Source organism: Benincasa hispida, chromosome 8 (genome assembly GCF_009727055.1).
Source record: "Benincasa hispida cultivar B227 chromosome 8, ASM972705v1, whole genome shotgun sequence".
In the NCBI taxonomy this organism is placed as follows: Eukaryota; Viridiplantae; Streptophyta; class Magnoliopsida; order Cucurbitales; family Cucurbitaceae; genus Benincasa; species Benincasa hispida.
In genome coordinates, this window is record NC_052356.1 from 25946009 (window position 1) to 25958430 (window position 12422).

Below are 12422 nucleotides of genomic sequence, written 5' to 3' on the forward strand. Positions count from 1 at the left end.
CTGATATTTGTTGACTATTCCAACTACATATCATATGTCGGGACGTGTACACAGCATGACATACATCAAACTTCCAACTACTGATGCATAGGGAATTCATTTCATAACCTCAAATCTTGAGGTGTCTTAGGAAATTTTTCCTTAGACAAATGAATAGAATGGTAGCTGAGTTCCCAGCTCTCAATCAGACGAATCCCCAAAATGGTAGGCTTGTTGAGTCGGCGATCTGACAATTCTCACCCATACAAATCAAAGGACCGCCCTCATAGGCAGGAGTTCACCACTCATTCAACATTAAGTTCATGTTACCTATGTGTTGGGTTTTATGCCCTAAAACTCGTGGCTTGTAAACATTAGAACTCATTCTGAGAATTCGATAAAGTTGTTGTTGAATATATTGTTTTTTAGAAATCCAATAAACTTAAGTCCCTTGAATATTATATGAGTACTTGAACTTTATATATTGTTCAACACTGTCGTTTTTCATGCGGCACTAGCTAGTCGTTAACCGCGGCGATCCCTACGGAGGGTTGTAAAATAGGATTCGGAACAACCCAGGCTTCAGTAAAATGAATAGGGTCTTATAGTTCCGTCTTGGGTATTGTCTTCTATTTCAGAGGCATACTCATATCGTTCTGTAAAATCTGAAAATGGTGGGTCTACACTTACAAGACTTACTAAGTGTTAGTAATGATCTTGACCGAAAACGATAATTAAATGACTATCAGAATATGAGTTATTCTAGAGATAGTATTTGGTCAAGAATTGTTTTGCTTTTGTGAAGGAATTCTTGACTGCCCCACGGTAGCATTTGTTCTAAATCACTTACATATCGTTGCAAAATAATGATTATGGGTAAATTATCACTTTGCTAAAACTTGATTGGATTTAAAAGCAATTCACTTATAAATTTTGTTTATAATTTCAAAATGACGAGTTCTATTATACAATTGTTGGCTTCAGACAAACTGATTGGGGACAATTATGTAAATTGGAAATCAAATTTGAATACAATACTCAAGATAGACGATTTGAGATTTGTCTTAACGGAGGAACGTCCTCCCATTCCTAGCTCAAATACCAAATGAACTGTTCGGGAAGCATTTAATAAATGCATCAGGGCTAATGATAAAGCCCTGCTTATATTCTCGCCAGCCTGTCTGACGTTTTGGTGAAAAAACACGAGGGTATGAACATTGCCAAAGAGATTATGGAATCTCTAAGAGGGATGTTTGGACAACCATCCTTCACCCTGAGGCATGATGCCATCAAATACATTTACAATAGTCGCATGAAAAAAGGGACCAATGTTCGTGAACATATCTTGGATATGATGGTCCACTTTAATATGGCTGAAGTGAATGGTGATATGATGGATGAGAGAAGTCAAGTTGACTTTATTCTAGAATCTCTTCCGAAAAGTTTTTTGCAATTTTGTACCAATGCCTTGATGAATAAAATTGAATATAACTTGATAACTCTGCTTAATGAGCTGCAGGCTTTTCAGACCATGTTGAGAACTAAAGGTCTGGAACCAGTACTAGAAGTAAATGTTGCTTCTGCTAAGAAGAGAGAAATTTCCGCCAAGCCTGAAGTTTCCTCGTCTTCGCAGACTAAAAGTATTCTAGCGAAGAAAGACAAAGGGAAAGGGAAAAAGCGTGCCGGTAAGAAGAGCAAGAAAACCGCTTCAGGAAAAGGGAAATGTTTCCACTACAACGAGCTAGGGCACTGGAAGAGAAATTGCCCTAAATATCTCGTAGAGAAGAGAGTAGAGAAAGGCAAACAGGCTGCTTAGATCCTGGAGACCGTTTGCTCAGCTCATCCAGTAGGAGAAGTTGCTGATGAAGATGTAAATTACCTACTTTTGTTAAATCTTGTAATGAACCTTTTGTACATTTTTTTATGTTAAATGAAATGTTCATTTTCAAAAATTATGTTTGTTCTAGCAACTTTTGTTAAGAATCAAATTGTTAATAGCCATCAGCAAATATTCAGATATTTAAATGACTAAGATCGAAGTATAATGAAATTAAGATTTCTAGTTCTGACTGTTAACAAGAGTTCTTAAGGTAGGTCAGGCCATCTTAATCAAAGAGTTGAGAGTACCTCAATGTAGTGGGAGGAAAATGTGCTTCCTAGCCATTATTGAAAAATAGATGAATTCCTCATAAGAAACCTATTTGTATACTAATATGTTTACAATGATTCTCTCGGCTAAAATGTTTAAGAATCATCTAGTAAGACTAGAAATACTAGAGGTTAATAACCTAGGGCAAGTGGGAGAAATATTAGGTATGAGATACTAAATGGCAAAAACCATGGGTATGGGATGCCCTAGTTTATTGTATTTCTCTATAAAACTCAGAAACTCAGTCTTATATATCAGATATATAAGTTATCACTGGAGTTTTAGTCCAAGTGGGACTTTGTTGGGTTTTATGTCCTAAAACTCGTGATTTGTAAACATTAGAACTTATTCTAAGAATTCGATAAAGTTGTTGTGGAATATATTGTTTTTTAGAAATCCAATAAACCTAAGTCTCTTGACTATTATATGAGTACTTAAACTTTATGTGGAGACATACAAGTGGATCAGGTTCGAGTAAATAGTCAAAATGATCTATAGTATATGAATAAGGTTGGGTACCTTATTCTAGTAACACTATTGGATGTGGCCTACTCTGTAGTTGTTACAGAGTGTTGTAAAGTGTTACATACGAAGCGATCCTAATTCGTGCATGTTGAGACATGAGGAGGGGGTGTCCTGTGCAAATGAGTTTTGTGTAAGATCAAACCACGAAACCTGTCACTCTTACTTTATAACATTGTTTATTGTTTGGGATTATCCTTTGGTCTGCAAACGGTGAGAGTAGACCAATTGCCTCTGCTCAATAAGCTTACCATTTTGGGGATAATACCGGATGAAAAGCTGGAAACATAGGGTGCAAGTGGGAATTTACTCCTACCCGATTAGGGTTAGTAGAGAGGTTGTTCCCTTCAAGTGTTGATTTTGGGTCTTGAACAAGAGGCCTCAACCTCTCATTGGCTTGAGAGGGATTCGATTTGTTGATTGGATCACAAATCAATTGTTCATTAGGGGATCAATGGAACTTAAGGAACAAAAGGTAATTTTGGCGGTAAAACAGAGATTCGACCCAGCCGTTATTACGAGCAAACTGTGAAGGGTTAACTTACTAATCATGATTATATCGGGTGGACATAATATATCTACAGTGAGGGGAGTTCAGCTATGGGCTTTAGTGGAATCAACCATTAGTTAACGAATGGAGGTTAGATCGGTCTAATGAGTTTAGCCGATTAATCTCATATCGTTGGAGCCCATGATCTGTAGGTCCGCGAGGTCCCCCTACTAGCTCGTAAATGGGTAAGCTTTAGGGTAGATTGAGAACTTAATTTGAAACGTTCAAATTAAAGGAACAAGAGAATAAATATTTAAATATGTTTTAAATATATTAAGATGATTTATTGTGCAAAAATTAATTTAATATTTGATATTAAATTAATTATTTTTAAATTAATTTTAAAAAATCTATTTTTTAAATTAAAATGATTTAAAAGTCATTTTGTACTTTAAAAATAAATTGGAAATTCGTTTGAATGGATTGCACAAAGTGGAAAAAGAATTTTCTCCATTATCATCATCTTTATGCTCACACACAAAGCATTTTCTTCTCTACTTTGATTCTCCAAGCATGAGCTGCAAGCTATGCACTTCATCTCTTTGCATGTTCATCTAAATATATAAAGAAGATTGAAGTTGTTGGAGAAGGAGAGGAAAAGAAGAAGAATACAAAATTTTGAGAGAGATTTCGGTGAAGAAGAGACTGTCTTCTTCAACTTGCTACTGCTGTGAGCTTTTCTTGTTTCTCCATATCTTCAAGTTGTTCTTGAGTCCCATAACTCTGCCTAAAGCTCCAAAAGCATAATAGGGAAGGCTTTGGGGTGGTTCACATTGATATCAAGTGAAGACAGCAGCGGAACATACATTTTCTTGAAGAATTCATCAAAGGTATGTTCTGAAAACCCATTTTTATGAACAGCATGCTTTAGTTTTTACCAAAATTAGTGAATTAGAATGCTTATGGATCCTTGATACTTCCATTGCATATTGTTTAACTCTAACACTATGGTCATCTTAGTAAAATGAAAGTCTCTATTATGAACGGTGTTATATAATGAGATTAAGCATTTCGTGGTCCGATCTTATACAAAGTTCTTTTTATAGAATATCCCTACTTGCATGTCTAATACAGAATGATCAGGATCAGATCATTTGTAGCACTTTACAACATTTATAACAACTACAAAGCAGGTCATACTCGTAGTGTCACTAGGTTAAGGTATCCAGCCTTATCCATATACTACAGACCATTTAGGTTATCACTTAAACATGATCTACCTGTATGTTTCCACATAGATGTTTAAGTTTCAACGATAACTTTGGATGTTAGTTTATTAGTTTGTGGTTAATGCAACTAAAATATCATATATTTCATAGACAAAGTGAATAAGATATCAAATATTATTAATCACAGAAACGTTTGTTCATACAAGGTTTACAAACTATAGGACGAGATCTAAGGCATCAACCCCAACAATCTCCCACTTGTCCTAAAGCCAGTGTGTACAAGATAATCAAATTACATGTACACAAAATAATAAACTAGGGAATAATACGCCAATGCAAGATCTCCTACTTGCCTTAGTCCAGCCGTGGCCTGTCCCATAGACCCATACTCTGTAGGTGACCCTCAAATACTGTAACCGTGAGGGTCTTCGTAAACGGATCCGCAACATTATGTTCCGAAGCTATCTTAGTGACAATCACGTCCCCTCGATACACAATCTCTCGGATGAGATGGTATTTCCGCTCAATGTACTTGTCGCGCTTATGACTCCTAGGCCCACGGGAATTAGCCACAGCACCACTATTATCACAATAAAGTGTGATGGGCTTTGACATATCTGGAACAACTTCCAGACAAGTCAGAAATTTTCTGAGCCAAACGACCTCCTTAGCAACTTCATAAGCCGCTACATACTCGACCTCTATGGTAGAGTCCACGATGCACCCCTGCTTGGTGCTTCACCATATTACAGCCCCTTCGTTAAGAGTGAACATTGATCCTCAAGTGAATTTTTTAGAATCCCTATGAGTCTGAAAATCAGAGTCCGTGTATCTTGTAAGGATTAAATCCTTAGAACTATACACAAACATGTAGTCCCTCATTCTCCATAGATACTTGATGATGTTCTTGATGGTTGTCTAGTGATAGTATCCTGGATTAGACTAATATCTACTGATTATCCCCACTACATAGCAGATGTCAGGCTTGGTACATAACATCGCATACATTAAACTGCCCACGACAGATGCATAGGAGATCTGTCTCATTTCCTCAACCTCTTGAGGTTTCTTAAGACACTGTTCCTTAGACAAAGTAAATCCGTGCCTAAAAGGAAATAGGCCCCTCTTGGAGCTTTGCATTGAATATTTGATCAACATCTTGTCAATATACAATGCCTGAGATAGTGCTAGCATTTTATTCTTTTGATCTCGAAAGATCTGAATGCCAAGAACAAACTGGGCTTCTCCCAAATCTTTCATTTGGAATTGAGTCGCTAGTCAGTTCTTAACTCTAGTCAGTAAGCCTACATCGTTCCCAATGAGTAGGATATCATCTAGATACAATACTAGGAAAACTACTGAACTGTTGATAATCTTCTTGTATACACAAGGCTCATCAACGTTTTGATCAAAGCTATAAGATATGATCGCAGTATCAAACCTTATATTCGAAGATCGAGATGCCCGTTTCAGTCCATAAATGGATCGATTCAGCTTGCAAACTTTTTTCTCTTGACCTTGGACTATGAATCCTTCGAGCTGCACCATATAAATGGTCTCCTCAAGATTGCCGTTAAGAAAAATAGTCTTGATATCTATTTGCTATATCTTATAGTCATAATATGAGGCAATGGATAGGATAGACTTCAGCATGGCAACAGGCGAGAAAGTCTCCTCATAGTCGACTCCCTCTACCTGGGTATAACCCTTTGCCACCAATCTAACATTGAAGGTTTGCACCTTCCCATCCGCATCCTGTTTCTTCTTGTAGATCCATTTACAACCTATAGGTTTAACCCCATCAGGTTGAACTACAAGATCCCAAACTGGATTTAAGTACATAGACTCCATTTCGAGATCCATGTCTTTGATCCATTCATCTTTGTCAACATCCTCTATTGCTTTCTTGTAAGACAATGGATCCTCAACTTCGCCATCAACTACCATAGCTAGGATTTCTGTTAAACCCATATAGCAAATAGATGGGTTCGCAACCCTCCCACTACGTTGAGGTTCCCTTAACACTTGAGGTAGATTTGACCTACTAGATGAACCTACTTCAACAACTCTTGTTGAGGTAGTAGACTCTTCAACAACTCTTGTTGAAGATTCAGTAGTTTCTTGGAAAGTTCATTCAACATGATTTTACCCCCGAGATTACATCTTGCTCCTTAAGTCCCATTGATCCTCTAATGAACAATTGATTTGTGATCCAATAACCAAATCGAGTCCCTCTCGAGCTATTGAGAGAGTGGGGCCCTTTGTTCAAGACCTCGAGTCAGTACTTAAGGAACAATTTCTCTACTATCCTTAAAAGCGGGTAGCAATGAATTCCGTCTTGCACCTAACTTCTCTAGCCATCTACCTCGGTCTTACCCTTGAAATGGGAAGCTTATTGAGTCGGCGTTATTGAGCTAACCTTCACCCATACAAATATTTACAATGTTGAGTATGAGAGAATAAATATAATGAACTAAGACATCAGAATAAATACAATCCGTTCAGGCAATCCAATGGGATCGACCTTGGTATTGTGGTCGACCCCAACCCAATTTGGCCCAATCCATATGTCAGCCTGTTTGCTTTCTTGTCCATTGCTGCTTTCGCCCATCGTTTCTCTTGCAATGTCCATTTTATCCCTTAATGCTAATTTCAACCATAACAATGTTAGAAACAAATTGGAATAAGTATATATGAATATGCAGTTTGGAATAAGAAAAAGACCAATATAGCGATAACTTTTGCAAATGAATAAAAGTACTTCAATTAGATAATAAGCTAAATTCTGGTTTCATTTATGAAATTTTCCGAATGAACAAAATTTTTAACCGAACCAAGGCATGGACATATTTTCTTCCAAGTATATTAGCTTTTTGTTTGCACTCAACAACCATCAATGAGGTAGTGAATTAAACCATAAATCTCTAGAATAATAAGTGATATCTTATCTATTTAACTATATTTAGATTGACAACTAAAAACACACGTGTATTATCACAACAATTGTTATAGTAAAATTTAGTTATTATAAATTTTAGGATAAGAATAAATTGACACTCATAAACTTTAGGTTTGTTTCACTTTGATACTCCAAATTTATAATTTTATTGTTCAAAACCTTAAACTTGTATAAATGAATTAATGTCGACTCTCAACTAATTAACATTTTGTACTAAAATCATTAATGAAAATTTTGTACATGTGCATGAGATTCTTTAACTACAAAGTTATAAATATTAGGGAGAAATGTTAGATCAAATGCATAGTTATGACATATATTAATATGAAAGGTTGCCTACCCTTAATTTTTCTCAACTTACATTGTGGAAGAATTATGTCGCAATTTCTTCTTTTGGCTAATTTCAAGAGAGTTTAGATTGATTCAAATGTGAAAATTTATAGTTTAAATTGACACAATTATTAATTTAAAACTTTAATTGATATAACTTGCCTAAGTGTAAAAATTAAACTTTATCCTAAGTTTCAATATGATTATGAATTATATTCTTGATGCATTAAGTTGTTTAAACATTATATTAAGGTTGTTTGGATTGATTAGAAAAAATGTTTTTTTTAATAAAAAAATTTATTTTTAAATAAATTCTTTTGATAAAAAATGATTTAAAACATACTTTAAAAGTATTTTAAAAGCTATTTTGAATGGTTGCTAAACACTTTAATTTTTTTCAAAATGATTTATTTTTAACATTAAACATTAGAAAAGTTAAATCAAATATACCCTTAATCTTCCACCAAGAAATAGACCAAAAGAAAATTGTTTTCCAACCTTTCCCTCCTTAATATAGTCATAGAAAAGAAACTTCTCAATTTGTGAGAAGGTAGAAGTATTTTTTGCATCCATGTTAATGTCTCGTCGGTACGTTTAATTTTTAAGCGTTTATAAAAAGTTAAGATAATATAGAAATATTTGAAAGATAAAAGGAGAATTTTTGAAACCGAAGACAAAGCTATTTATTGGCATATCCATATTTTCATTGATATTTTGACGTTTCTTTAAATTCTACATCAATATAAGAAATGAATTGATATTTCCTTTATATCGTAACAAAAATCTATAAAATATAAAAAGTAAGCAACAAAGTTATTAAGAGTGTAAACACAGTTCACGTTAGATAAGTAAATGAATTTGGGTACATAAGTAAAGATAATTATTCCATTAATATTAAGCATTTTGAGTGGTTTCAAAAGCAAAGAAGTTATGTTCAAAATCTACAACATCGTACCACTGTAGAAATATATGGAGAGTCATTATCTTTATAAAAAAATCATCGACATCGATATTTCATCATTAAGTACATCAACATTTTCGTAAAATTAAGATCTCAAAATTTTGGTCGACATAGACAATTTAAAACTTGAAAAACGTTCTTCATAATTTAGGTCCCATTTGATGACTATTTTGTTTTTTGTTTTTGTTTTTGTTTTTGAAAATTAAACGTATGTCATCTACATTTCTAACAATGATTTAAATTTTTTTTAAGTACAATGATTTAATTCTTAGTCAAATTCAAAAAAAAAAAAACAACAACACTATTTTTTTTAGTTATCAAAATATTTGACTTGATTTTTAAAATTATTGATGAAAAGTAGATAATAAAAAAAGAAATTTGAAAGTAAAAATAATACTTAGAGACTTAATTTTTTAAAAATAAAAAAAAAAAATATTTACCAAACGAACAACTTAATTTTCTAGATACCAACAATAGAAACAAAGTAAAAAGCCAAAACACAAAAAACACATCGAAAACGAACTTGGAAACCATCGAACTAAAATTGACTGATCAAACAAAACTTTCAACCTCTTTACTCCTTACACCTCCATGTTTCTCACTTCTAACAATACAAACTCTTCCAAATTCCGCCGTTGCCGTTGCCGTTGCCGTCGTCGTTGCCACCGCCGCAGCAACCACCGAGCTGCCACAGCTCATGGCAGTGAGTGTTTTTTTTTTTCTTTCTTTGTTTTTTCATCAACACAAAACCAAAATAAAACTTCAACAATTATCATCTCAAATTAGATCATATCGTGGAATTAATAATTAGATGTAAATTCGTATTAATCTTCAATTAATTAATCTAATGAGCAGGGGGCAAAATCGTCATCTCACGTTCCGAAATTCGGCAATTGGGATTCCGATGACGTACCGTACACCATCTGTTTCGAAAACGCCCGTGAACTCCGAGCCGCCGGCGTCGACTTTGATCCCAATGATCCCGACACGTACCCGCCGGCCGCCGTCATAAATCAAAATTCAACCCCAGCCGACCACCGCGGAGACTACCACCAGCGGCGAGAGATGGGAAACTCGGGATCGGAGAAATTGAGCAGTGAGAGAAGCGGTTCGGATTACGCGCTTCTGAAAGAGGCGAAGCAGAGTGGGAGGAAGAAGAAACATAGTAATGGAGCGGAAGGAATGAGTAGATTTACTCCGACGACGACGGTGAGCGGACACGGCGGAAAGGGTAATCGGAACCCTAGGGTTCGGCGGAATGATGAAGGGGAAATGATGGCGTCGGTGCCGAAATTTGGGAGCTGGGATGTGAGGGATCCGAAATCGGGAGATGGATATACGGCAATTTTCAATAAAGTGAAGATTGAGAAGCAAATTGGAGGCTCTAATAATCCTCAGGCCGTTCCGCCATTGATGAATCAAACCAAGAAATTACCAATTGCTCAAACTACTACCACCGCTACCACTCATGGATCCAATTCATTTGTTTCCAAGGTACTTATTACATTTTGTTTTCTTTCAAATTTCTATTTTTACTTTCATTGGTTTCGGTTGCATGTTTCTTATAACAACCCTTATTAAATATATGGACATTTATTTAAATTTTTGTTTAAAAAGAATAATATTAATAGGTAAAATATTTTATTTAATTATTTTTAAATGTTGATGGATGATTAACGACTCAATTTCAATTATATTATAAAACTTTTATTTTCAAAAGTTTTGAGTAAAATCTAAGAAAACCACGAAATTGAATAAAAATAAATTACATAATTGTATCATAAAAAAAGAGAAAAATACATTTTTTGTTCCTAAATTTTGAATCTAGTTTTTATTTAGTTTTTAGGTTTTAAAATGTTCAAGTTTTGAGTTTGGTTTCAATTTAGTCCTTACCTAAGTTTCAAAATGTTACAATTTTATCTTTGAGATTTGAGTTGTATTTCAATTTGGTCTCTATATTTCAAGATTTTGTATTTTTAACTTCAACTTTCTATTAGATACTCAACTTCTATCATCGATGCTATGTCTCTTAATTAATTTAAAATAATTATGAAGTAAAATTTTAAATTCAAATTTAAATTTGATAAGAAATAGTGAAACTTAAATAATTATAATTATATTGATTATTTTAAATTTAGTAACATACATTAACACTAAAGACGGAAGAATGGTTTTAGGAAAAAATTGAGGTTAAAAGTGTATATTGTGAAATCTAATGACAAAATTGAAACGAAACTCAAATGTGAAAGATAAAAGTTGTAACCTTTTGAAATCTAGGGACTAAATTAAAACTAAATTCAAAACACAAGAGCTAAATGTGTAACATTTTGAAATCTAAGGACCAAATAGAAACTAAATCCAAAACCTAAATACCAAAAAACTATTTTTCTCATAATAATAAGTTCAGGTTAGTTCAGGTGAACCCATGAACCAATTCAATCCATGAACCTTTCATTTATTTAAACCCAACCCAACTCAAACCATACTAATATAGTATGTTTTCAGATTTCCTACCAAATAAGTTCTAAATTTTCAAATATTTGTTTTCATTTTTAAAAATTGACTAGTGTTTCTTAAAATCAGAGTATGAAATTCAAAAGAAAACAAGTTCAAATTGAAAAAAAAAAAAAGAAAAAAGATAAAATAAAATAAAATCGTTAGCAAACATAGTATCGTGTATGAATATTATTGTTAAGATTTAATCGCATATCTTATTTATGTAGATCGTTGAATTTTCGAGACTAATCGTGTTTATTGACTACACAAATCTAAATGGTCACTTTAGAAAAATTGGATATGATATTTTTGAATAAATTGATTCAACTAATATAGTACGTAAAACTCAAATCAAAGACCATATGAAATTCGGATGAAATGATAACATTAGAACTAAAATGAAAAATAGCTACCATTAGATTGATTTTTATTTTTAAGCACTAAAAAAATCAATTAAAATAGTGTTTAAAACTATCATTAAATTTGAAATTGCCCATTTCATTTCAATCCATCAATGTTTTATGAAAAATAAGAAATCTTAATTTTAATGAAAATGTTACATCTTTAGTTTATAAAATTTGTTAAATATTTTGAAAATATAAAATGAGGTTTTTGTATGTTTACAAATGAAAACAAAAAGCAAAATAAACAATAAGCCCTTGAGTCATCGATGATTATGTATGTATATAAAGTTTTTTTTTCTTATTTAATGTATATTAAGTTATGAACTATGAAAATATACGGTTTTTTTAATATTTAAAAAATAGTGAAATAATTATCTATTTATTTATGCAGATATGCTGTTGTTTATGTCCAAAGTAAAGCACATCATCACTCCAAGAGTATCTGGAAGTGTTTTGGTGATTTTCCACCATTTGGTGGTTTTTCCACTTTTAGAAATTTACATGCCTTCTTGTATTTTGATATAAATATCTCTCATAATTTGAATAATTATATATAGGTTGAATTACAAATTTGATCCTTATAATGTGAAGAAAGTTAGAATTTAGTTTTGATCAAATTTCATAAATAATCTTTATGGTTTGACAAAATCTTCATGAGGATTTTAAATATAAACCATAAAGACTAAATTCTTACTTTCTCCAAATTCTAAAGAACAGTTTTGCAATTTAATCTTATATTTTAATAAATAGATAAGATCCATGTAGAAATACCTTTTAGTAAAACACATTTTTCATCGGAGGTTAGAAGTTGATGTTTATTTGAACTTAAAGAGTAGTTTCAAACGTGGGACCGACGTAAATTCTGTAATATTTGATTCTACGCTAGTAAAAGAAATTTTGATT

The 12422-nt window shown here is 33.0% G+C and overlaps 1 protein-coding gene across 2 annotated transcripts; it reads left to right on the forward strand.

The window, feature by feature from the left end:
• Positions 1–9194: 9194 nt before the first annotated feature.
• LOC120083531 (RPM1-interacting protein 4-like) lies at positions 9195–12046 on the forward strand. 2 transcript variants are annotated; one of them, XM_039039321.1, is made up of 3 exons: positions 9195–9322; positions 9475–10113; positions 11911–12046. In XM_039039321.1, exons 1-3 carry the CDS (start codon positions 9317–9319, stop codon positions 11935–11937), a joined length of 672 nt encoding a protein of 223 aa, XP_038895249.1. In that variant the 5' UTR covers positions 9195–9316; the 3' UTR covers positions 11938–12046. The 2 variants fall into 2 exon arrangements, with proteins under 2 accessions (XP_038895249.1, XP_038895247.1); XM_039039319.1 differs by lacking the exon at positions 11911–12046 and having other exon boundaries at positions 9475–10204.
• The last annotated feature ends 376 nt before the right edge of the window (positions 12047–12422 follow it).